Source organism: Trachemys scripta, chromosome 15, assembly GCF_013100865.1.
Source record: "Trachemys scripta elegans isolate TJP31775 chromosome 15, CAS_Tse_1.0, whole genome shotgun sequence".
NCBI classification, from domain to species: Eukaryota; Metazoa; Chordata; order Testudines; family Emydidae; genus Trachemys; species Trachemys scripta.
The window spans coordinates 6,004,397-6,030,845 of NC_048312.1; the positions used below are offsets into that span (position 1 = coordinate 6,004,397).

The 26,449-nt window shown below is 49.4% G+C and overlaps 2 protein-coding genes across 2 annotated transcripts; one reads left to right on the forward strand and one right to left on the reverse strand.

The window, feature by feature from the left end:
• Positions 1-2,192: 2,192 nt before the first annotated feature.
• MYL2 (myosin light chain 2) lies at positions 2,193-9,216 on the forward strand. Its single transcript, XM_034791206.1, has 7 exons — positions 2,193-2,297; positions 3,474-3,563; positions 4,991-5,066; positions 5,937-6,041; positions 7,349-7,424; positions 7,528-7,576; positions 9,018-9,216. Exons 1-7 carry the CDS (start codon positions 2,295-2,297, stop codon positions 9,114-9,116), a joined length of 498 nt encoding a protein of 165 aa, XP_034647097.1. The 5' UTR covers positions 2,193-2,294; the 3' UTR covers positions 9,117-9,216.
• A 1,953-nt stretch (positions 9,217-11,169) lies between these two features.
• On the reverse strand, positions 11,170-24,991 carry CCDC63 (coiled-coil domain containing 63). The gene is made up of 11 exons (XM_034791441.1): positions 24,918-24,991; positions 23,978-24,144; positions 23,080-23,269; positions 21,445-21,564; positions 20,608-20,789; positions 19,610-19,791; positions 18,032-18,252; positions 14,632-14,706; positions 13,203-13,395; positions 12,384-12,581; positions 11,170-11,286 (listed from the first exon to the last, which is right to left on the reverse strand). Exons 1-11 carry the CDS (start codon positions 24,930-24,932, stop codon positions 11,171-11,173), a joined length of 1,659 nt encoding a protein of 552 aa, XP_034647332.1. The 5' UTR covers positions 24,933-24,991; the 3' UTR covers position 11,170.
• Positions 24,992-26,449: the final 1,458 nt, after the last annotated feature.

Sequence of the window (26,449 nt, forward strand, 5' to 3'; positions counted from 1 at the left end):
CAAAGGCAGAGTTCCCTATTCAGGCAATTCCAGCCGGAGCTGGGCAAGCTCTGAGGTCCCAGCTGCAGCTGCCTAAATACGGCTGACTTTAGGCACTCCCAGGGGGTCTGGGAGCACGGAGAAGCACGGCCGCCCATTTCTCCAGTCCTTCCCTATTAACAATGTCTCCAACAAACTGAAGAGTGAGTGTCTCGCGTCCAGCGGATGGCAACGTGAAGAGGCCTGGCCTTTATATAGCTCCAGGGTCTTAGGACTCTTGACAAACAGGTTCAGCTGTAACAATGCCATTTTCAGGGCGGCAAAGGGGACACCAGAGTAGCAGCTGTTGTTTGCATCTTAGATCCTGTAAGAAAAGAATCTGCCGGGTGGCTAAGACAGCTGAGAGCCGGGAGGGGATCTGCAGGGCATTGTTTAACCAGGAGTGTCATTCCAACTCCATTGTACAAGTATGTCTGCATCACATGTTAGACTTCAGGGGGTGGGGAGGAGATCAAATTAACAGGCTAAATATATGAAGGGGGGGGGGAAATGGTTACCAATGAGTTCAGCTTTGTGAGTCGATGGCTCCTTGGGCTAGTGAGACCCAGACGAGATGTAGCCTGTGCAGCCGGGAGGAGGAGCCATCATCTCTCGCCTTCAGTAGCCTCTGCTACAGCTGTCTGTTCTTCCAGGACAAATCAATTGTACCAGCAGCGGCTGACTGGTGAAAGTGCAGCCACGTCTGGGGTGAAACGTAGCAACTATTCAACAGCCCACTGCAACGCTAGCTGAAAATGAACGGAAGGCCGAGGGTTAATAACTGCACTGAAGTATGCTGGAGTTAAAGCCATAGTAGGCGTGCGGCATAACTGGGTAGCAGGTGGGTGCCCATCAATAAGGATCAGTAAGAGGGTATGGGCGAGGAGGGAGGGCTGCGCTAACCTGTGTGGGGCCGGACCGACCCCCAGCAGCCCCAGGATGGGGGAGGCACGAGCCGACTCCTCAGGGTCTTATGCCAGGCACCTGTGCAGGGCTGAATCTGGCCCAACGGCTCTTTGGATGCGGAGCTGCTTTGTTATGTCCCTTCACTGCAGCTGTGTCTGTTCATGGTTCTGCAGCCCAGCTAGCAACATAATCCTGGCTGCACTGCCTGGGCCAGGCTCCACCCTCTCTGGCAGCCAAGCATTGACCTCAGCAGCTCCGAAATAGGACCATGAGATGGGGCCTATCCAGACAGTGATCCCTGGGGGCAACTGGAGGGGAAGCGGGAGGGAGCAGGCCCCCTTCCATCAGGGAAACCGGAGACAGCAGCAGCTGGAGACTGGGGTCCCTCATCACCACCAGGCAGATGGGTGGGGCAGGAGCTCCTCAGCCCCTCAACAAGGGTCCAGTGGAAAAAGCACCTACCCCTCCACCCCAAACAAAGGGTTCTGGCCCACCCCGCCCTGCTGGTGCCACGCAAAGGGCTAGCTCAGCCCTGGCACGGTGGCAGCTCACACCACCTGGGCCGTAGGGGCCTTTGGGCTGACGTGAATAGGGTTGGGTGATTGCTGTGTTGTGACAGCTGCCACATTCCATCTCAGAGGGGGCTGCCTTTGTGTGGTGGGTGAAGCACTCTGGGATCTCCCAGGGTGGAAGGTGCTCAGAGGCAGATCTGGGTGAGTAGATTGATGTATCTCACTGTGCACAGAGGTCACCCCTAGCTCTATCATGAGGCAAAACCAAACCCTCCATCTGAATACTCCTGGAGTGGGGGGAGGGGGATGAAGTTCAAATCCTGGTTCAGAGCTGACATTCACTGCACAGAACCTTCTTGATCTGCAGGCCAGATCGTCAGCTGCAGTAAATCAGCGCAGCTCCAAGAGCTGGCGCTGTACATCTGTATAGACAGACATCCCTCGCTACCAGGATATATCGCTTCTAGCGTGCTTATCTCGGCCCCAGCAATCCATTGACAAACGCAGGTGTCACTCATTCTGCACAAGCTGCGCCGCACGACTCGTGTCAACATCTTCAACGTGGCAGCCCCACAGCCTGCTAGCATTTCTCTAACCTTGAAAACCTCTGTGTCTCACATGTCACACAGTGACAACAAGCTGTTATTCAAGATGAGAGCGAGACAAAGACAGAGAGACAACAGGGCTGGGGGCGGCGGAGGTGGCAGCTAACTTACCTATTACAGCCAAAAGTGGGCATGCGTTTATTTTTAAACTGCACTGGGCTGTATTTATTGTTTCAGCGCAGAGCGGCCTGGGGGATTGTCTTTTGAATTCCTCTTGCAGGAACATCAGGGACCGTGCAAAGCAACTCCGGTGATGGTGAGTAACGCGAGTGGGCAGCTGCGGGAATGACAGTGAGACGAGCTTGTCAGCGGTAGGATTCTTTACTAGGCGCATCTCTAGCAATCAGTGAGAGAGAGACACTTTAGTGCCCTAATGGCACACACATGCCTTATAGCTCCGGGAACAAGGTAAGCAGGCTAGGGGTGTTTAATTCACTGGTGGCATACAAATAGCAGCAGCAAAGCGGAGGGTTTTTTCTTCTAGGTTAACTGCTGCCCTGTCTTCAAATCAAGAACTAAACAGAGCTTGCAAAATGGTACTGAGCACCTTTTAAGGTCAAATTGGAATTCTTTCCCCTCATCCATGCACCTTCTAGGAAGTACATCTCTATCCCTCTATTTAAATCTTGTTATTCTTATTATTTGTGATTTGTAGTCCCTAGGAATACCAGACATGGACCCTCTCCATGGGGTCGCTTACAAATCTGTGATTTTTATTTAAAAGGAAAAGATCATAACAGATCACGTGTGCTGCTAAGATAGAAAGGATCAGAAGTTCTCAAGAAGGTAGAAACTTTAACACGTGTGTCAAAACATGTCCTGTTTAAACCACAAGAATCTGAATCAACTAAATTCTGGGTTTCATCTTCTTTGATGTAGGAAAGGGCAGATTTGACAGCGTTTTAATGTGAAGCCATTGCAGTAACATCATTGTTAAAAAAAAATGCAAAACCGTGATAAAGCTCATAATAGCTACAGCCATTGCATGAAATCTCCGAGATGTGCTTAACTATCTTTTCCAATCCCAGGGGTCCTGAATGTCTGTTGTTACAAGGGGAGATTTCTTTGGTTTTACTTCTCAGCCAAATGTCATTTGAACCGTGGCAGACATCACACGGTAGTGTGGCTAGTCATTTTTCACATCGCTTCCCCACTAATCAATTTGGTAAAATGCATGAGGAGCCCAAGAAACTGAGCTCTACCCTACCTTGTGAGAAGAAATAATAACTCCCATCACTAAAGAACAGTATGTACTTTACCCCACACTTCTTCTGAGCTGAGAAACAGCGGATCATTTCAAGAACTAAAGTGCACCAGCAGGCAGCAGCCCCTAGCTATTCATAAAGATTTAGGAATAAATTCAGGGTAGTTTAAATTTATTCCACATTGAAAAGTACAGTGAGTTAATGATAGCATGCTTGAATTCCCCAAGGCACCCAAGAAAGCTAAGAAGAGATCAGAGGGAGCTAATTCCAATGTCTTCTCTATGTTCGAACAAACACAGATCCAGGAATTCAAAGAGGTAAGTGGCCTTTGTTGCAATGACCATGAAGGGTAAAGCCAAGAACCACCAGTGGGGTGGTATTGTCAAACTTTTCCTAAACGCTTTTAGGTTCGGTGACGTTGGATTTGGAACAAGAGTCCTAGAAGCTCATTTAAAAGACAACTGCTTTACTGGGGGAAAAAAACTTAATTCAACTACATAATCAAATATGGAGTCTTCTCCCAACTTCAGGACACTGCACCCACAGCAGAAGAGTGAGTGACAAGACCCTCAGCCAATGGCACACAAGACAGCAGCCCTGTATAATCCAAGCAAATTCTCATTGGCTGAGCTGTGACCATGAGGCAGGGCATTCTTACCGAGAACTGGTTAACCCTTTCACAGGCTTCACATGGTTACACATTTTCAGGTCTTAAAAGTTACCCACTGAGAGTCTTTGGACGTGGTGATAATGTGGGGCCTTCTCTAGCTGAGTGTATCCATGTTCTTCCGAGTATGATAACCGAGGACAAGGCAGTGGCCTCCTGCATGCTGGGGCCCGTGGGAGCCAGTTGGGGCAGATGACCTCATCCAAGTGAACTCCCCAACCCCTGTGCTCCACAATGCCGTCTCCTGGCTGATTCCTTCCCCCCCCCACACACACACTCACTGGGCTTGCAAACACTGTCATTGTTACTCTAACCCTTGGCTGCAGGCAGCGCGGTTAGACAGCTCCAGGCCTACTGGGGAGGCTTCCATTAGAGAATAGCCACCATGTGGGAGAGAATATCTCTCACCCCCCACCTGACTCCTACAGAAGGAATTTTCCCACCTCTAGTGATACCTTAGGGATAATCTCCCGCCCCATGGGTCCTGCTCCCGGGCTGACCTTTTGGACAGGGAGATCTGCTCTCTTCTAGCTGATTGGCTGCAAGGTCCATCAATCAGAGAGGCCCATCCCCTGCTAGCATTCTCAGTGCATCTTCTAATGTCATTCTCATGAGCACAATTGTCAGCTGGGCTCCCAAGACATTAGCAATTGATCACATCGGGTGAGGAGGTTGGGTGGAGACACCTGCTCTGGAAGGGGGACAGTTTGGGGCAGCTGAGTAATGCCTCAGCCCATGTCACGCAGCCACTCCCAAAGGGGATCGGAGAGCAGCCTCCAGCCCTGCACCACTGGGCGCCTAACAAACGTTGCTGAACAAGAGGGGCTCATTGGGCCTGATCCTGATCCTGAACGCTGCTGGAAGCCCTCGCCTCCGCTCCCACTGGCATAAATCACTGCGAGAGACAGGTGCAAGTACAGCTGTGAACAACCACAGTTAAACCCATGGCTTATGTCTCTTGACAGTTCCTAGCCAGGCTGAAATGTACATGGCTAAACAGAGGGAGCGATATTACACTCTGGGGGAGCTGTGGGTTATTGTTCGGCAAGCCGACATTCCCCTTTCTCCCCTTTCCAGGCATTCACCATCATGGATCAGAACCGGGACGGCTTTATTGACAAGGCAGATCTGAGAGATACGTTTGCTGCAGTGGGTAAGCCTGCACCTTAGAACGTCCCTCCTTCCCCCCAGAACAGGCTTTGATCTTGTTAGACTAATTATTAGATGAGAAATCAACGACTCTGCTTTCCATTTTATTCAATCCCTGGTTAATTGGATCTTCCATTTCCTCTGCTCACAACCACTGGACCCAAAATCATTTCTAGTACAAAGAGGAGAATGTTTTACCTTCAGCACATTTTTGATCAGTGTGGATCATTTCTTAGGATGACGTTGTTAAATAATTTAGGCCCTGGCTAGAGAAAATGGTTATTAAATTAATTAGGGCCCAATTCCGCCAGCCTTACTCCTGCTGAGTAATACCTTACTCTATGGGTAGTCTTGCTGGATTACGTGATTTATGGGAATTATGTACATCCTTGGAGAAACATACGGCCTGGTTATCACCTCATTAGAAGGATGCATATCAGGTGTGACGGCATTGTAATCCAAAGAGGATCAGGCCCTGTTTTTGTAGCTCTATGGATGACAATATGCAGACGTTTGGGTCTGTTCGTTTTACTGACAAAATGTAGGTGGGAACTAATTCAACAAGTACCATGGTGCAGTTCTGTGCGTTCCCTAGACTCATAGAAATCCGAGTTGGAAATACCTCAGTCAGTGCAGGATTCTTCCCTATGATACATTTTCTAGTGCTTTGTCTGGTCTGGTTCTCTTTCTCTCCAAGGATGGAGCTTCTACCACTGCCCTGGGGAGACTATTCCCATGGTAAAAAATGCACCTTTTCTATGTCTTTTAACTCATCCATAGGCTCGTTTGTGTATAAAAGGGGCTCATGTACTTTGAGATCCGCATAAAGTTTAATCCATGTCCCAGGTGATTTGTCTTTTGGTTTCTTGTCTAGGTCGTTTGAATGTAAAAAACGAAGAACTCGATGAAATGATAAAGGAGGCTCCGGGAGCAATTAACTTTACCGTATTCCTGAGCATGTTTGGAGAGAAGCTCAAGGGTGAGATGAGGAAGGGGGACAAAATGAGTGGAAGGATGGTCCGGTGGCTGTTACAGCACTTGGGGGGGGGGGGAGAGGAAGAGATCTGGGCTGTATACCTGGCTGTGGGCGTGGCACAGACTCCCTGTGTGACATGGGCAAGTCACTTAACCTTTCTGTGCCGCAGTGGCCCATCTGTAAGCCAGGGAGAATGACCCTGCCCTACCTCACAACGGGTGCTAAGACTTAGCGTGTTGAGATCCTCAAAGTGAAGATGCTAGGAAAGGGCAATGTATATTAAAGCATTAAGCAACTTGATTTGCAGTTTCTCCCCGAGGACCTGATCCTGCACTCAACGGGCGCCTTTGCATGCATTTAAGGGGGCTTTGGCTCAGGACCTAGGAGCCAAATCATCCTTTTCCCCTCAGAAAAGTACAGAAGGTGAAAACTTCCCAATGCCATTCCCTGGGGTTTCTCCTGCATCCTTCCCTCAGCATGGTGGGGCAGAAAATGGCAAAGACAGGGCAATGGGGTGTTGCCAGTCAAAGGCTCATACACGGGATATCCCCAGCAACTGTGCATCTAGGTCTAATGTATACAGCAATTGCTCCTATTGGTTTTCAGCTTCCTCTACACTATGCTATTCCCAGGTCTGCCCCTAGCCTGTTGGGTGACCTTGAGCGAGTCGCCACTGCTCTGTGCCTCAGTTTCCCCATCTTTCAAATGGAGATAGCACCCTGAGGCCTCCAGACGAGACACGCTGTCTAGCAGCTGCCCACGCCACTCAGATGGGTTCGGTGCCACAGACTCCAGACGTGCTGATGTGAACTAGTGTGGCTATCTGCTGCCTAAGCCCTGACAGGTTTTCAGGAGACGATGTTGCCTAGAGCAGCAGCTTTTCTGTGACTCTGAGTCCCTCCCGCCCAGCGGCCATATCCCCTCACCCATTGTGCAACCCGAGCTATGTGACGTTGGTGCAGAATTCCTTAAGGCCACAGAGCCCCTGGCTCCTCTGAGACTGGCATGCTATAAATACACTGGGTAGATTAGCTACATATTGGGGGCGGGGAGGGGCAACATGAATGTGCATCTGTTCCTCTCTATGCCATGGTGGCCCAGACAGCAGGGGGTGGGTAGAGATATGTCAGCCGTTGCTGTGCATGGTGGTGGCAGGACAGCTTTCTCCACCACACAGCCTCTGTTTCCCGGGGGATGTCACAGGCTCTGCCATCCCCATCCCTGAAGGGAATGCTACCCTCCAGCGCTGCCCGCGGCAGGGACAATCCCTGCTCCGTGCCAGCAGCGGTTGCGTGTGCTCCCCGTTGCAGGTGCCGATCCAGAGGAGACGATCCTGAACGCATTCAAGGTGTTTGACCCCGAGGGCAAAGGCCTGAAATCTGACTAGTAAGTGCAGAGCAGCGATTGGGGTGTGCATGGGGCGGGGGGAGCTGTTCTGGTTTCCTCACCGTCCCTCCCTCATTCTGACAACATGCTCTTTTATTTGCAGCATTAAAGAAATGCTGATGACGCAGGGAGAGAGGTTCTCCCAGGAAGAGGTATGCATAGGGCTCCTTTTCACCTCCATCCTTATACAGGGGGCACCATTCAGCAATGCCTAGCACTGATCTGTTTACTGCGCATGCGTGGACAGCCGGCGCAGGCTGTAACAGGTCGGCTTACCTTTCCAGTGTAGAGCACTGGTCCGTGCCTCAGTTTCCTTGTTGTGACTCAGTTTCCGCATTGGTCTGCAGTCTCCCTTTTGTGGCGGGGTGGTCTAGTGCTTTGGGCAGAGGGACGAAGCAAGAGCCCTCCCTTATGGGGCAATCACAACGAGTTCAAATGAAACAGTCCTTCCCCCGCTCTAGACTAAACAGTGCCTCAGTGTCTCCCATAGGGGATTCTCTCCACCTCATGGGGACGATAGGGGAGCCCATGCCCGGCCTCTACGCTGGGACCCAGCTCTGGACCCTGCTGCAACCCCAAGATCATCCTGGGGCACAATTCCCACTGCCACTTCCTACCACTTCCCATACAAATTCTCTCCAGAGCTCACCAAAAAGTCCTCTACAGCCCATTTCTTACCTCTCCTTAGGGTCCTCTCATTGTTCACCGCAGCCCTCCTGGGCAGCCCCCCCAGCTCCCCTACTCCAGGGCTTGCCATGTCCCTGGCCGCTCCCACGCTGCCCACAGACAGTCCTTTGAATGTCCAGCCCTCGTGTGATGTGGGGGCTGGGGGCACCGAGCCAAGGTCAGAGCCATGATATAGGGCTCCGGGGTGCTGGGGGCCCATCACATCAGGCCATTGCATAAAGTAACAACAATTCAACGAAGCAAATCAGTCTATTGCAACAGAGCCCATCTCCCACAGCCTGTCCCACCCTATATCCTGGGGTCCAAGAGAGTTGGGCTTTGGGCGAGTCTGGAGCTAAATTTCACAGCAGGCCCCTTTCCATAATCAGTCAAACCCAACCCCCCCGCCCCTCCGGATACAAACACCCCCAAAAAGTGAGAATTCAAACCCGGCCCAGATCCACATGTCACCATCCCTGTGATGGCCGGGACCAAGCCATCTCTGAATTGTGCGGGGGGTGTCAAGCAGCACCCAGGGCTGGGCGTGGACCCAACCACTGAGCGATGGAATCCCATCAGTGCTTCACACGGCACCGCGCACCGCGGGATAGGAGTGGACTGGCAAGCGCCTTCAGTGGAGCTGGGGGCCAGGGCACAGGATTAATGTAGATCAGGGGCCTTACAGTTAGGGGAAGCGCTAGAGACTTTCCTTTACCGCCCATATTTCCATTGCTCGGTTAACAAGCTAGCGAAATAAGGGCAGGCAGCCGCAACGACAGTCTCCAGGTCCCATCCTGCTTCCATTGACGCCAATGGCAGAACTTCCAGTGATTTCAAACAGCTCCCAGCCCCCTCCTTCAGATCTGCTGACCTGAACACCCAACTAGTCTCTTAACCCTTTCCCTTCTGGGCCCGTTTACATTGCAGATCGACCAGATGTTTGCAGCTTTCCCCCCAGACATCACTGGAAATTTAGACTACAAAAACCTCGTCCACATCATCACACATGGAGAAGAGAAGGATTAAGAACCACCAAGTCCTCAGGCACAGTCATGGGGATGGTACCTTGTAACTGGGGAAATGCATACCTGAATTGTGTCCACATTAAATTATACATTTTGCAGGAGGAAATCCAGCTGCCTACGTCAATAGCGATAAGGGTCTGTAAACTAAATGCTCTGTCTGGGGCAAACACAACCCTGCAGAGCTCCAAGGGGTGTGTGTGTGTGTGTGTGTGTGTGTGTGTGTGTGTGTGTGTGTGTGATAGAGAGAGAGATCTCTCCAGCTGTGGGCTGAGTCACACAAGACTCAGTGAGCCAGATCTAGACAAGGTCACCACCGAAAAATTCCTGCGACTGAATTTCTGACGATGAGACTCGGTTACAGGGAAGGTGGCGAAGGCTTGTCCGAGGTGGGTTGTGCACCTCGGGCTACCATGGCACATGGTGCTGCCCTCCAGTGACACTGTTCTCACTTTGCAAACATCAGACAGCAGAAGCCCAGCAGGGAGGAAATGGGCTCATACTGTGTGACTCGCTGTCAAACTGCCGCTAATCCAATGGTGCATGGTACATCGCTGGCATTAGTAAACTTCTCTTACTGGCCAGCATGCGCAGACCACTAAAGCTTCTCTTTCTCTCTCTGTGATGGGGACCATGCAAGGTATGGGGTGCTTAAAAGACAAAATAACTAAGGCTCAATTGTGCTTTTGATGGCAATTCAGGGCTACCGTGCCCCCTTTTCCAACAGCTACATGACTACGGCTGTCTGCCTTCAGAGCACAAAGACATGCAGCGATTTTATCCTCGCAAACCCACTGCAGCAGGCTCCCTTCATTCACACCCCTCTGGAAAAAAACCCACTTCGGCAAAGCGCACAACACTGCTGTCCCACGTGGCTACAAAACCATCACCACCCGAAGTGAGAAATCTTTCCAAGCTACCGCCACCTCTCTGGATCTCCCAGGCATCTTGTCAGAGTCTCCTCTGTCCTTGGAACAGGAACTGTCAGTGAGATCTTCAAAAGCATCTAAGGGTATCAATGTCTGTTTCAGACTGGAAGATCAGGCAGTAGCTAACAGTCAGGCTGGTTGCTTCCACTTTTGAGCTTTTCTATAGTGATAACAACACCACATAGTTCTTATACAGAGCTTTTCATGAGTAGATCTCAAAGCACTTTACAAAGGAGGTCAGTATCCTTATCCCCATTTTACAGATGGGGAAACTGAGGCACAGAGCCCTGGACGTGAGTTGCCTAAGGTCACTCAGGAGGCCAGTGGCAGAGCTAGGATTAGAGCCCAGCTGTCCAGAGTCCCACTCAAACAGTGCCTCTCCTGCTTTCTAGTTTCCCCCCTTATGTCTAGTTCTCTGGGATTCTCGCCAGTGTTTGTCTACCGACAGAATATTTGTTAATTGAAAAAAACCCCCACAGAGATGTTAAAAATCATGGACTAGATCCTCAGCTGGGGTAAATCAGCTCTACTGAATTCAATGGCTCTCTACAGCCGAGGAGCCAGCCCCACGTACTAAGAGGTGAGAGGCAGTCACGGTCCAACAGAAGAATCATCTCAGGTCTGAAACACTTGGAAGTGCAGCATCAATTCAGGCCTCCATCCCTTGGTTTATTCTGTGGGGACTTTAAACAGGGGCCTGCCTGCTCTGTGCAGATTCTGAAGAGCCCATGGCAATTTGCACAGGCAGAGGAGATGGAGACGTGAGGTCATGCCCACCTGTGGCCATTAAATGCCTATGGACTTAGAGCACCAGCATTTTGCAACATAGAGGACGTTAGTCCCAGTGCCGCAGTCAAACTGTTGTGAACTATTGTTAGACGGCTGCTGCCCTCCTTTCCACCCCAGAAATGGTTGCATTTCATTATATGTGATGCCTGCCTATAATTTGTACAGCTTTGTTTTAAGTTTGGGATCCTGCCGGATGGCAAAGGCTACTGTAAATACAAGACAGTACTAGCATTCCAGAGACTTAAAGTTAGCTTTGTTTAAATTAAGCACAGAATCGGATTTTGATTTCAAGTGAATTAAGAACCTATTATTTATACCCAGTGTATTTGCTTTCCCTGGTCTATAAAATTATCCCTTTCTTCTTCTCTTTGTCCAGCGAGATCACACTGGACTTTTCCTTCTCGAAGTTCTCAATAATCAGGTTGCGCAAACTGCCCTGGTCCAAAGGCCAATCAACTGTTTCAAAAGAAATTAGGATTATTAGGGTGAAAAATCTGTCCAGAGCTTCAGTTAAAGTCCTAACTTGTCACTGCGCTTGCTGCAAACCCGCACTGTCTGATAACTGTATCAGAAGGCTGCTAATACCATCTCATTAATAATATGCAAATCCAGGGGCCCACGGAGTTTCACCCACTCGCATTAGTGTTAAATATGGCCCCGGTTCTGCTATGGCATTTCATTCCCACGGCCATCTGAGTATGACATTTCTAAGTCCCCAGACTGTCAGAAATTTGCCCACTGTAATAAAGCAGTGAACCAAATCTTGGGTAGGCACTGAGCACATACATCTCCCATTGACTCCAGCAGGAACTGCAGGCCCTAGGGAACTCCCAGCATTTGGCCCCATCTTAGAAACTATAGAGCCTAATTCTGTGACTCCATTCCTGCGCTAGAGGCAGGGGTGGAGGTGACTTTTAGCCGCCTTTGCTTCCCTATATTTTGGGGCTATAAAGGATCCCGTTTTGTCCCTGGTTTAATTTAGAGCAGCCCCAGGGCTGCTCTTATGCTTCACTTCCCCTGGCCACTATGAGCCCTGGGAAGCAGAGAACAACCATAGTGCAGTGCACTCCAGCCATCCCATCACAGGAGCTGGGAGCAGGGCTGGCGCAGAGCTCTTATGCCCACCGGGGCAGCCCCCTCCACAGGGGATATTATCGTAGCATCCTTTCCACCTGCTTTGAGGCTTCTTTATGCCAGGGCAATGTAAAAGGGCCTTGGCGTAGTTGGGAACCAGGCCCAGTTAGATTTTTCAGAACAGGCTCCCAAGGGAAGTCGTGAAAGCCCATCACTAGAGCAATATCAAGCCAGGCTGGATGGAGCACAAGCCAAGATGGGAACATATTGGCAAGTGGGTGGGGGGAGACGGTTATAATCCTGGGAGCCTTTTCCACCTCTGACTGCTGTGATCCTGCCATTTGATTCACATTCCCCATTTTGTTCCTTTTGCAGTCTCCTTGCTTCCGCCCCAGCCAGGCCTCTATGGTTCCGTTCCTGCGTGTGATAGGTAGCATTTGGATGCAAGTGAGGCTGAGAGAGAAGGTGTGAGTACTTACAGTCCTCTATGTTCTCTGCCATGTGCTCTATGGTAGGGGAAGATGGGGGTAATTTTGCTGCATCTGTACTTTTAAGGAGTCCTGTGCCACCCAAAAACGGATTCAATAAAGGGAGCGAATCCTGCTCTCCCTCGACCTCCTTATAGCGCAGGAAGGATTCAATGAGCAGGAGATCATTGGTTTTCTTTTCTATGATACCTGTGGGGGACAAGTTGAAACCAATGGACCCCCAGATCCAGGCATAGATACCGTCCATTCCGAGACCACTTCTGGCAAAAGCCCGACTGGGAGGCAGGAACCTGGCTTCTATTTCAAGCTCTTGTGTGACATGGGTTATGACTGGCTAGATGAGGCCTTGGGTTTGTGGGGCCCTATACAAAACAGACTAGACCCTAAGGTTCCCCCCCAGAGACAAGAATAGAACTCAGGAGTCCTGGTCCCCAGGCCTCTGCTCTAACTAGTCGGCAACACTTCTTCCCAGAGCGAAGAACAGAATCCAGGCTCCCCAGACCCACTCCAACCACTCGAGTGCTATACAAAATAGACCTGACCTCACATTCCCCCCCAGAGTCAAGAATAAAACTCAGCAGTCCTGATCCCAAACCCTGCTCAAGCCCCGAGACCCCACATTCCCCTCTAGAGCCAAGAAGAGAACTCAGAAGACCAAGAGCCCCTTGTTCTAGCTACTAGACTCACGTTCACTCCCACCATAAATGTGTGAGTGACTCACTTCTCTCTCAGTGAGTTTCTCTGAAACAGTTTGGGTTTTTTTGGAGCTTTAGTAAAATTCGGGCAAAGGAAAAATAACTCACAACTCACCAAAATACTGCATCAGGTTCAGATCCGTGATCTCCCCACTCTCACCAAGCTGCTCCATTATCTTGGTGTCCTCGCAGTGTATTTGTTTAAACAGAAAGTCCACAGCGGATTTGAGCTGGTCCAGGACCTTGCTGCTCTCTTTACAGGTGTACTCATACAGGTTGGCCTCTTCGGTGGTTTTCTTCAGCTTCTCCTATCAGCACAAAGCAAAGCCATCCCAAGAGTTATCTAGGCTACAAGGGCTTGTACCATGTACAAGAGCTGGGCCCAAAGCAACCCCCCCCAAACTGCGCCCCATCCAAATACCCCAAACTCTGTTTGCAGCTCAGACCCAATTTCAGTTTAGGGTTGGAGGGTTCGAGGAGCATCTCCACACAGAAGGTGAGTGTGAAAGACACTGAGCACAAAGCAGTGTGGAAAGGTTTTGGACTGATCTCATCCCTGCTGTAATTCTACTGATGCCATGTGTCTGGGGGGAGTAGCCCCCTCCTGGCAGCCCCTTGCGGATGACAGAATCATAGGACTGGAAGGGAACTTGAGAGGTCTTCTAGCCCAGTCCCCTGCTCTCCAGGCAGGACTAAGCATGCAGGACATCACCACCAAGTGTCCCCTGAAAGATCATGAAGCAGGAGATACTCAGCACTTAGGAGACAGGCTAACAACGCCCCACTTCCCGCAAGTAATCTCAATAAGTTGGGAGGCCCCAGGTGGCTAGGAAGTGCCACTTGTGGGGAAGAATGAGCCAAGGGCTCCGTGAATTGCATAGACTGGGCCTGGGGTGACTGACAGGGCTACACCCTGAGCCCATCTGACTTGGAGGGTGGTCAGGGTTGGTGTGCAGTTCCCAGTCACAAGGTCAGGCCTGCACTCGCAGAGCCCGCTCCAGCATCCTGAGCCGGAGGGGTTTCAGACAGGGGCTGAGAGAAAGGGCTGGCAAAAGCCAAAGCAGGGTCCTCTGCTCGGATCAGCCAATCACTGCCCCCTCGGCACACACTGGTATCAGAGCTGACAGGAGGGGAGGGAAGGGACACCCATTGTCGTCAAGGAGGGTCTAGAACTAAGGGTGCTGGAAGGGGCAGGGGCTGGATTGGAGGACCCTGAACAGTGGGTCTGCACCCCTGCACACTACAGAGCTCTGCAACCCGCTGGGCAGAGGTTTTCAGGGGTGGCCTGGAGGCAAAGGGGCAGAGCAGGACCAATGGAGGGCAATGGCCATTCTCCTCCATAGGAGGGTAGCATTCGGTCTCAGAGGCTGCAGTGCTGGCACTGGAATAGCTCCTTCTGCCAATGCCCATGCAGAGAAATCCCAGTGCCTGGCCAGGCCATGCAGCCGGCATCCAAGGGCCCAGAATCGAGCCCATACAGTACATACCGTACAGCCAGGGGGTAAGTCACGGGCTAGTGAGGCTCTCCCCGGACAGCTCCTTACCTCCATCTCCTTCAGGCTGGTGTTGCTTTTGTCATCAGCAAACTTCTGTTGGGATTTTAAGTGAAGAATTTCATTCTACATAAAATATAAGCACATACGACTAATGATTAGGGCTGCCCCACACTGCTGAGCAAACCATATCCGGGGACTTTGTATGCAGTGTCTGTGTTATACCCTCAGTGGGGCTGATTACACAAGGGTCTGCTTCCTGCAAGGAGAACAGGAGTACTTGTGGCACCTGAGAGACTAACTTATTTATTTGAGCATAAGCTTCCTGCTCTCATTTACCCTGACTGCCAATGGGCTTGCGTGGGAACAAGACAGGCCAGAGTACGGCTCCTTGTCTTCTTCCACCTTCTGTTAAAATAGTCCCTTCCAAAATCAAGCAGGATTTTCTGAAAGCAGCAGAAAGTCCTAGCAGTATCCCCTCCCTGGGTGTTGGAAGAGCAAATGGGAGAAAAGTTCTACTAATCGCAGCAAATACCATTATTCTGAGCTCATGTCATTGCAGCTTGAAAAATGTGGGCCAGTTCCTCATCAGCTGGTGTAAATCAGTGGGGCACTGCTGATTTACCCCAGCTGAAAATCTTGTCTTTGGTGGAGGGCCTGAAGCTCAGGGGATCGATAATCAATCATTCTCTGTAAGGTATCTATCACCTTAGGATCCAAGTGACTGGAAACACTTTGGGGCATAACCATCTTTTTGTTCTGTGTTTGTACCGCACTTAGCACAATGGCATGTTTGTACAGCACCTGACACACCTCCTAGGCACTACAGTTATACAAATAATATATAATAAAAAAATGCTGCCACCCCAGTGCTATACCCCTAGTGGAAATGCCAGTGCACTCCCTTGAATGCTTCAACCTGTCTATATTCGTGTCTGTTGGATTCAACTGGAGGACCAGTAGTCCTAGGATCCAGTAAGACCAGTACCCCCATGGCTCTGCTCCAAAATGTAGTGACCAGCTGGAACCAGCTGAACATTTTAAACTGAAGAATAAAATCACAAGAGATCACAGCTCATTGTGCTGTTCAACTCCAAGAGTGAAACGGGCGTTACAAAGTCAGCCTATTGGATTTGTGTTAATTGCTTTCAACTGCCAGTCTGCCGGGTGACTAGAACAACCAGCCAATGCCTGACGGAGGTGTTCCGCACCTGGAAAGCACAAAGCAGAGCTCCAAGGTACAGGTGATGCATCGTAAAGTTGAAGGAGCTAAGCAGAGTGTGAGTCCCGAATGTTCTATTTTCACCCACAATTAATACATTGGTTCTTGCATTGGTTGCATGAATTAGCCACTGCTTAGGACACGTTTCCAAACAGTCAGATCACAGTCACTAGGATATAACTGCTTCCTAGTTAGAAGTCAAGAAAGGAAACATTTTTGGTTAGTAGCCAAGATATTCCTTTCCCACCACTAGGCTTCCCTTATCTCCCAGCTCCCAGGCATAAGTATCAGGGCTGATAAAGTGTTTTCTTCTTTAGTGCCACACAAACAAGAGGCAGTATTGGGAGGTAACACCTTGGAACTAATTCCTTCATCCCAGGGGACAATTAACTATCACTGACAGGTAACACAGAGACTTCAATCTCTAGGTCACTGGTTCACATCCAGGTCAGCAGTAACTGAAAGGTGTTACCAGCTGATGGATGTTTTGGGATATCAGTCCAAACCCCTGGGGGAACAAGTGTCCATATCACCAAATTCTCTGCTGGACTGACCCCCGTGTAGAAGTTTCCACAGAGCAGTGAAAGACTAATTGGGCCATGAGGACAGAACGTCCTTCTCCCCTGTAAGAGTGGTCCCTCCCGATCTGGGATAAGGCATTCTGGTAGAGCAGCTAGCACCGCCTATGCTGTACCCTGTTCAGCAGGGGAACACACCTCTTCTTTGCTGTCAACCTAAAAGCTTTCCCAAGCACTAAATCCTCACAGAAGATGAGCCCAGCTTTTGTAGAGAAAGGAAGCAGAAGAGATCGGCTGCTTTGCCACGGGGAGGAATTCTGCTGTGTCCAAACACAGGCCATCAGCAGCCTCTCCCTACAGTCCCACTCTCTTTGGCTGTGCAGAAGATGGAACCACCAGCACCCTTCCCCTAAAGATCTCAGCAGCAGAGCCTGGTGGAAAAATAATTCCAGGCCCATTCTGCTCAAACACAGGCCAGAGAGTAATAGAGTCCCACTGCTTTTCTCACCATATTGTAGAGGTCCAGCAGGTAGAACTGCTGGATATGCTGGGCCACGTTCCTCTCAGCGGCACAGAAGTCAGTGTGGCTGAACTGGGGAGCATTTGGCCAGCTATTCACAGCCATGCATCTCTACTAACAGGAGACACCATAGCCACTGGGGAAAACCTCAACAGCTGAGTGTTAAGGTCTGTCTTGAGTCTCTGGGAGACCCTGGGCCAGCTATGTGCAGTATGGGGCCCCATTTTCTCCTGAAAACAATCCTCTGTAGCAAAGCAAAACCTTCTCTGAAAGGCTTCATGCTTCCATGCTCCCCCCGCGTCTAACCTGTCCATTTGATGGGTCCCTCCCCAGCTCCCTGTCCTTGGTAGGTTGAGAGTGTCCCATAGAATCCATTCCACCTGATCCTGCTTTGATTTAACCAGATTGCATGGAGGCTGCAGTCCGCAGCAGTAATGGACAGCAGGTAAAGCATATGAATTAGAGCATCATCCCATGGCTGCAAGGAGGCCGTGGAACACTCCATTTACCCGTCAAACAAGCCAGAGCTTAGACAGTGGGCAAAGTAAGATCTGGGGATCCGGTCACTAGGACCTGGAGTGTGGTGCCTATTCAGTTCGAGTTTGGATTTGATGAAAATGTTATGGCAGGAGGGGAGCCAGGTTCCCGGGCAGGGCAGAAATAGCTTTCTACTGACAGAGGTAAAGATACTGCTTTCTACCACCAAAACCTCAAACCAGGGGCCAAATCCTGAAGTCCTCCAGCACTGACCTCTCTTGCAACACTCAATGGGAGTCTCGGCCGGGCAAAGCCCTAGGAAGAGCTGCCAGGCTTGATCCCACCCAAGTACAATTTTTTGCACCATTTGCTGTCACATTTCTGTGCACATTTCCAGTGACGGCCACTAAAAATAACATCGGATCGGGTTTGGTCAGCATCTCATGCAGCAAACACCCCCAGCTCTGCACAGCTACTGAGCATCACTTCCTTGCAGTACCTCCTCTGGGTACAAGATGGCAGCAATGAGACGATGATGCCGTCTCCTAAACTAGAGTTCTTTTTTTGGATGCCCCATTTATGTTCTAAAAGTCACACGCCTGCGGTGGGATCGGCAGCTGAGGCCCTAGCGTGGGCGGCAACAGCTGCAAGAGCGGAAAGAAGAAAACCTCTGTCTAAAAGCGTGAAGGGTGTAGAAAAGCAGCCGGGACTAACCTGAATGTTCTGTGTGTTCTTCTGCAGCCTCTCCATTTCGTTGTTCAGCTCGGTGACGTAGCTGAAATACGCAAAGTTCTTCTCCTCTTTCTCGATGAAATCGGCCACCAGCTGGCCAATGTCCCCGTCCTCGCTCAACTTCAGCAGGCGCATGTAAGCTACCTCATAGCTCTCAAAACTTTCGCCTTTGCTCTTTCTGGCCCGCTTGCTTGCCTTGAGGACTGGAAGAGACCAACAACAACACGCAAACTGCTGAGGCAGCAAACTACCTCCGTTTCTTGTCATTTCGGCCATGCCCATCGCTGGGCAAACTCAAAAGAATTCACCTGAAAACACTGGGGATTAAATTCATGCCCACCGGGAGGGGGGAGGGGGAGAGGTTGGGGGACGGACGGACGTGGAATGCAAACTCAAGAAGGCCAACAAAACCGAGAGCAGGGCTGGAGAACGGGACATGCCAGAGAGACCAAGGGAGCTGATTTATAGAGACTATGGGTACATCTAAACAGCAGCTGAGAGTTGTGATAGCACTTAAAGATAGCAGTGTGGTTGGGCGCCTCGGATGAACTCCTGCCCGACACCCTGGCTACGTACCTAGGGTGGCTAGCCCAAGCCACTAGCCAGGCTGCCCTGGCCACACTGCTATGTCTTGAGCAGACCTAGAGCACGTACATCTACCTGACCTGGGATTACACCTCCCAGCTGCTGTGTAGACATAGAATAAGAAAACCCAGGGGGGCGCACATGGCCCATAAGCACCTGCAAGGTAACAGTACCAGTGGAGGATGGGAATTTCTCCCTGAGGATGGCAGGAGAAATGACCTCTGCCCTCAGTCCCATCGGTGCCACCTCACAGCTGAGGCGAAACAATAAATGATTAGCCCCCTCTAGCGTATACTGAAACTAGAGCCTGTTTCCCTTCCCCCACCAACACCTCTCTCCAGTGCCTCTCTCCCTCCTACTGTCGCAAGGTCCCATAGAATCACAGAAATGTAGGCCTGGAAGAGACCCCTGACACCGGCTGCCCGGTTACACAGCTCACTGATGGTTGCCTGGTTTAAATCAGGAGTAACACCGTGGAAGTCAATGAAGTTATCCTGGAGTGAGTGGAGAACCCAGACCATGGTGTCTCCGTAGCATGGACCATATCCTAGCTTCCCTAAAGCCAATGGGATTTTTGCCAATGACTTCAGCACTAGCAGGATTTAGTCCTCTGTCCACAGACGCCCAAATGGCCTTTCACATCATCATTACTTTTATGGATAATGTCACCCATTCTGTGGGAGAGGGTAGGGGCACTCCCTGGTCCCCCATGAGCAGGGGGTTAACCCCAGCTCAGCGTACCCATCCCCTCACAGTGCTGGGGTTATCGGAGTGAGAGACACAGGGGTGAGAACCTCTCTGGGAAGGGCAAGACAAGGATGGACCCCAATCTGAGAGTGTTCTGTCTTGTTATGAACATTTTTCTCAAAGGACAAGACCCAGCTGACTCTGACCATGAGGTTTTATGCTGAGTCACACATCAGCTTCTTCTATATGGGGGACAGGGGGTGAAGGGGTTGTTATCCCATATGGTACCTTCTTCCCTTTTGGCCTGTTCCTCAAAGTCTGAGCGATCCACTAATTTGATGAGCATAAAGGCTTTCAGCTTGGTCTCGTGGTCAAAGACACGTTCCAGTTCCCTGAATTCCACATTATACTGTGCGATGTCTTTGCAGCGCCTTTCCTTCATGGCGGAAATCCGTGCCAAGGCCTCCACCCTAGACCCAGCCAGAAATCACACAACGCGCCCCGTTAACTAGTTAGTCTTCACTGTGTGACAATCCACACGTCTCGTTCCAGACACGGGTTCAACCATTAGCTAGCAGCATGGACAGCTCAACAGCACAATTCAGGAGAATGGGATATAGAGTCTTTCCCCGTAAGGACATTGGCTAGACTACGGCCCAGGTTAGTAGTCACCAAGTGTTGTGCCAGCTTAGCTGCTGTTCGGTGGTGCATGGGAAATGACTTGGTGTGGTTCAGTTTCCATAGGACAGAAGTTCACTACCCCATAAACCACCACTGCAATAGACCCCCCGAGTCTTAGCTAAGAGGCCAAGTGTTTGACTGGGCCATCCCTACACGATCCCGGTTGAGGTGCACTGGTAGTGGGCAGTTGGGTGAAGACCACCCCACTCTGCCTGTCCTATGGATGAGTAGAGGAGCTCAGATTCTAGGCCCATCAATCAGGCATCTTTCCTGGGCACGAGAAAATTCATCTAGGCCCACATTTTCACAGTGGATTTTAACTTTGCTTGTGGTGCCCAGCTTTGGACATCTAGGGCCTGATTTTCACAGGTGCTGAGCACCCACAGCTCCAGTGGAAGTCAATGGGAGCTGCCAGAGATCAACCCTTCTGAAAATCAAGTCCCGAGTATTTAATGTTGAGCACCCAGAATCGGTGGGCACTTCTTAAAATCTGATCCTAGGTGGATATTTATTAATGAATAAAATGGGCATTTGTGCCCTGGAGAGCAATACCAAATGTACTGCCAAGAGCTAGCGCGGCCTGTGCCTTTTCCTCTCCCATTTACCGTTGTTCGTATGCTTGGCCGGACTGCTCAATTGCAGTGTCCATTGTTTTCTTCTGCTGATCTAGTGTTTTATGAAGTTTTGAATAGAAGTTGTCAAAAATAGCTTTCTGACATCGCAGGTTTTCAATCTCTTCTCTGAGTGTGGCATTCGTGGTCAGGATGGTGTCGAAATGGACAGTGACCTGGGAAGACAGGTTGCAAATGAAAAGTCTGTAAGGGAGGCAGAACAGGGAAGAGGAGCCCAGTTATTATGGGTCAAACAACATAGAATCATAGAATATCAGGGTTGGAAGGGACCTCAGGAGGTCATCTAGTCCAACCCCCTGCTCAAAGCAGGACCAATTCCCAACTAACCAATTCCAGCAGGGCTAAGACAAACACAGACCAAGGAAGTCTTAAGTGGGCCCTCTGGCTACCCTTGTCTTTAATACAGCAGCACAGCCCACTGAACCTATGGAGAGGCCACTTGGATCACGATGGAGCTGGGATCTGTTGCTATTGAAGTCCACCTGCCCTGTATCAGAGATGATTGGCTGCAATCAGCTTCATTTTGCTGCAAAGTAGGTGTAGCCCTTACAGCTCCTGGGAAATTGCAAACATTGCTCTTGGATGGACAAGCCTGAAAGAGCCGAGGATGTGCAATATACAGCAAGAGTGAGCGGGTCAATGAAGACAGGAAAATTCCTTTGCGTTGCTTGGGTGAACCAGCAGTGCTTGAATTTTTAAATTATCTTCATAATAGAAAAACATCTTGCAAACACTCCATATACAGGTAGCCAGCTAGTCAAGGAGCTGCAGCGCAAAATGTATTAACAGCATGGGAAAGCAATTGCTCACATGGTTTAGGCGATTCTCCAGCATCTGAATCTGCTTTTGCAGCCATTTGCTATCATTCACTTGTTTCACCTTTGCTACAACCAATTTTTGGGTTTTGATCTTTTTTTCCATCTCCACTACCTAAAAAAAATAAAAATAAAAAAATCTATTTTTACATTCTGGATTTTTGTCAGTGTGTTTAGCCAATGTAAATACCCATGTGTTGACCTGAACTACAGTAACCCATGTCAGTCATGATCTTAAATTTATAGAGCAGCTTTTATCCCAAACGATCCCTCTTTACAGACACTGAAGTACAAACTACGAAAGGAGTCACTTTATTTTTATGTCACCACTGAAATACGGCTACCTCTGGGGTGAAACAGCAGCTGTTTAGGGCACAACAGGCACAGCAACACTATGCAACAGAGTAGAATAGAAAATGAAGAATATTTTATCATGGTACCTCTTGTGCCATGGTCCACGGGCCACCTACGGTCTGTGGAGCTCTTCCTGAAGGTGCATATAATGAAATGTTTGGAAAAATGGGGAGTTGGAAGAAACTCCCAACACAAAGTGGTCAGAAGAATGAAACGGTTGGAAGACCCCCTGAAACTGACCCCTACCAGCACGATGGTCAATGATTCCATATTGACTCACAAGGGAAGGTGCCACCTACTGAATCTCCCAGATCACTTCTGCAGCATTTGGGTGTTCCTTGGTCTCCTCTAAAAATACTGGCCAGACCCAACTCTGCTGAGCCTATAAGAGCTGAGGATATTTTTATTGTACGTATTTAGTTGTTTTACTTAAAAAATGTCAAGTCTCAGGGCACATAAATGAATGTAACAAAAAACACTGTTTTTGCCTCTTTTCCAAGAAAAACAATGACAGCAAGCGTGGGGTAGGGAATATTCCCCAGCAAATCCCACACTCTCTTTTCCCCATCCAGACCACCCCCTCAAACCATAGTGGTGTATAAGAACACAGGGACCAGAGTCAAACCCAAAGTCACTGGGCGAACTTCCACTGACTGTAATATGAACAGATTAGGTGGTCCATAATGTCTTCAAATCATGTGATCTTTTGCTCAAGAGGTGACATTATATTCCAAGGCCTGAGCTGACACAATTTATATACAAATGCTTCAAACACAAGATTGCCCCGCAAACAAACTGCAGACAGGCAAGGTTTTTTCCCCCTAAGATTTTAATTATTTGATTCAGAGCTTTATTCCCTTTGGCTATTTCATGCCATGATATTGCCATTGTGGTGATCAAACTTATTAGGTCACAATCCTTTGAGTTACGTTATCAGTTAGAGCAGAAACCTGAAAACATATAGCCAATTTAGGGTCTGATCCCAAGACACTTACCTGAGTAGTCCTTACTTATGCAAGAAGTCCCACTTACTTCATTGGCACTACTCAGGTAAGACTTACTCAGGTGTGTAATGGATGCATTGCCGGGAACCTTGGTCGCAATCAGTGAATTGCTCTTTTGACAAGCTATGAAATGTGAAGACACCTGAAGCCGTACAGCTGCAAAGCGAAGAAAGAGCTATCATCCCAGTTGTGACAGACAGGAGGGCGTCGCTTGTTTTGTGGCTTTGCTAATGTATATCATGTTTATCCATGTAACTGTTCAGATACTCTACCTTATCGTCAAGTTCAGCTATCAGGGCTTTTGTTGCTCTAATCAGAGAATCATATTCCTCTTTGGTCTGTAAAAGAAATTTAAGCTCCATACAATTTCTGTCATCTAACATCATATTCCTCTGTGACTTTGTGAGGCTCAAGAGTAATGCAATCTCTTCGTGTTCCTGCTTCAGTGAATATATTTCTTTTCTGTAGAAAAAATAATATTTGGCACTTAGCATCTTCAAAGCACCATGCAAACATTAACTATTTTACCCTTGCAATTTCAGCTTCTAGCGAGGGAGAAATTAGTTTAGACAAATTATTTTAAAAGACCTAAAAGACATTCCCCAAACCAAAAAAATTAAGAGTTTTTCCAAAAATGTCTACACTTTATAGCCTAATCCAGCTGTCCTCTTGCATTTAAAACTCCCACTGATTTCAAAGGGAGTTCTGCATAAGGAAGGATCAGGACCTAAATAAAGGGTCTCTAATTATTCTAAGCAAATAGATTAATGCTGTGAAAGCAGGAAATTCAAAAGGTTATCAAGAGAATAGTATCACATAAAGAACCCAAGCCTGTATTTCTTGTGCATCCAATATTCCCAGTGGACAAACCTGGCCTGGAGGATTGGGCCCAAAGCCCATAAATGTGTGCTTTTCGGACCTTCAGTATCATGTAGTATGCAAAACACAGAGGGTCGTATTCCCAGCTGGTGCACACTGGCAGAGTTCTGCTGCAGTCGATGCAGTGACACTGTTTTACACTAGCCGAGAATCTGGCTCAGAGTGATTTTAATGTAACTGCTCCTGGCATAAGTAAGAGCAGAATCAGGCCCCCAGAGGACATGTGCAGCCCAAATTTGAAGGTGTCTTTTCTTATTCAGTCGCAGACTAGCAAAATGAAGCTGCCCTTACTCCTGATGGTACATTTGCTGTTGAGCCTTGACACCAAAAGACTTCCGTCTCTCTACCATGATTCGAAACTGCTGCTGCAGCTTCCGGAGCTCCGTCTCAGCCATCTTCTCCTTCTCCTTCTTGGTCAATTCCGAAGGGTCACTCCTGGACGGGGACTCTTTCCACCGCTGGGGAAATGGTACAGTTTTGTCAAAATCTTACTAACACTCAGTGCCTATATACAGTAACACCTTCTATTAACTAACATTAACTAGTTCGGCCTCATAGCCGTGCTGAGAGCTAGGGAAGTAGTCCTATCCCTGTGTTACAGAGGGGAAACTGAGGGACAGAGAGGGCTCTGTTACGGCTTTAAAAGCCACAACAGCATTAGGGGATGTCCTGCAGCTGACAGAGGTAGGCAAAAAGTCTGCAGGGTCTCTAGGGAAGCACAAGCAGGAGCAGCAATTGCTACACTCTTGTAAAGGGTGCAGCATTGTCCGCATGCCTGACTTGAGAAGTTATTGTGTACAGGAGTAGGGTGTGGTCATGGCTGTGATACCCCCATGGGCTGCCGAACACCACAGCAGGCACTAACACTGCTTTGCACCTGGAAGTCCGAATCTCAGGCCCCCAGGACAGGAGCACAAAGATGCGGGGCAAGGACTCACAGCACCTTCTTCCCCCGGTTCCACAAAGCCACTACAACAACTCGATGACAAAGGATCAGGCCATAGCAGTGCCTGGCTCCCAGGCCACTGCTCCAATCACTAGAAATCCTTCCTCTCTAAAGCCAGCATTTATTCATACGAGTTGAAATCCTGGCCCCTGGGAGTTCTGCCACTGACTTCAATGAGGCCAGAGTCTCACCCACGATCTTCTTGACAGCCGTGGGAGACAGTTCGTGCAGTTTTGCTCATAACCTTCCCTACAGTCTCTGATGTTGGCTTTGGGGATTTTTTACCTGCGAACCCTTCATTGTTTCCTGTTGACGTCAGCCTTCAGTTCTGGGCAGATACTGCGATAAGGTAAACGTAGCGAACCCTCCTCCAGAGAAGCTCTGTTCTTAAAGAAAAAATAGAGAACTAACCAGCTATGTCAGCAGATTCCCAGCACTGATTCAGGATTCAGTCTGTCGCCCCGCCCCAGCCCCAAACCCCCTTTATTATCTTTGGCACATGAGCAAATAATCACAGATGGCTGCATGCTGAATAAGAGAAGAACATTTGTAGTGATGTCACTGTGAAACATGTTCCTCCTATCCAGTTTATAATTAGGGGAAGAACAGATGGTTCAAGCCTATTCCAACCCATTCAGTATCTGAGTTTCCATAGAAATCATAGAAAGAGCTCATGTTTGCAGAGCAGCTGCATGAACCATACAGCAGGCATGGGGACGAAGGGGTTAAAAGAAGATTGGGGAATCAGATTCTGCCCTCGGCTACGGGCACAGAACTCCTACTGGCTTCAGCAGGAGAAGTGACGGTAGACATCAGGGCAGAAGTTAGCCCCAGGATTTCCAACCCCTCTTCAAATACAGCCCGGACAGTCATTAGTCATCAGTATGGGATAGCTCAGTGGTTTGAGCATTGGCCTGCTAAACCCAGAGCCATTTAGGGATCTGGGGCAAAAATCTGTCTGGGGATTGGTCCTGCTTTGAGCAGGGGGTTGGACTAGATGACCTCCTGAGGTCCCTTCCAACCCTGAGATTCTAGGATTCTCCCAGTGGCTGCAATGAGAGTTTGCACTGTGCCAGGACTGAAGGCCAGATTGAGCCAGACCTTTCGGCAGGGGTGTAAAGGAGCCGAGGTACAAGGGGCCTTCTCTCCCTTCCTTTGCAGCATCTGCATCAGGGCCCGACTCTGCTCCCTCCCTACTCCTCCAGGGTCACCCGAAGGGGACAGGGACGAGGTAGGGCCATGAATCTGCCCCCCACTCCACACAACAGGGTTGCAAGTGGCCCTCTGGATAAGAGATGGCATATAAGGAACACTTCCCCGGCAAGTTCAGGTCAGGGATGCCACCTGCTCACTAGGGCTCACGCTGAGTGGGACAGCGCTGTCTGCCCCTTCTTCTGGGCTGCAAAATTGTGCTGCTATAGAAGCCCACAGGCTTGAAATTAGGGCCAGATTTTCCAAAGAGCTCAACACATTGGATGCTGAGTGCCTTTGAAAATCTGGCCTGGATCAGGGTGCCTAACCGGGAGCTGAGCTGCTGTAGAAATCTGTCGCCATTTGTGGGTGCTGAGCACCTGAAAACCTGGCCCTGGCAAACAAATCAGTGCTTATGAGAGATCCCCACACAGCAACGGGTCAGTATCCAACACACCCTTTCTGTCCACTACTGTTTGCTCTGTGCAAGGACTGTAAGTCTATTGTGGTAACTCTATCTATGCTCGGATCTTTTACAGATACCCAGTAACAGCTAAAACTTGTCTATATTTGAGAGTTAATTCAGATTAAGGTAGGTGTAATCTGGGGAAGGTTATGAGCAAATA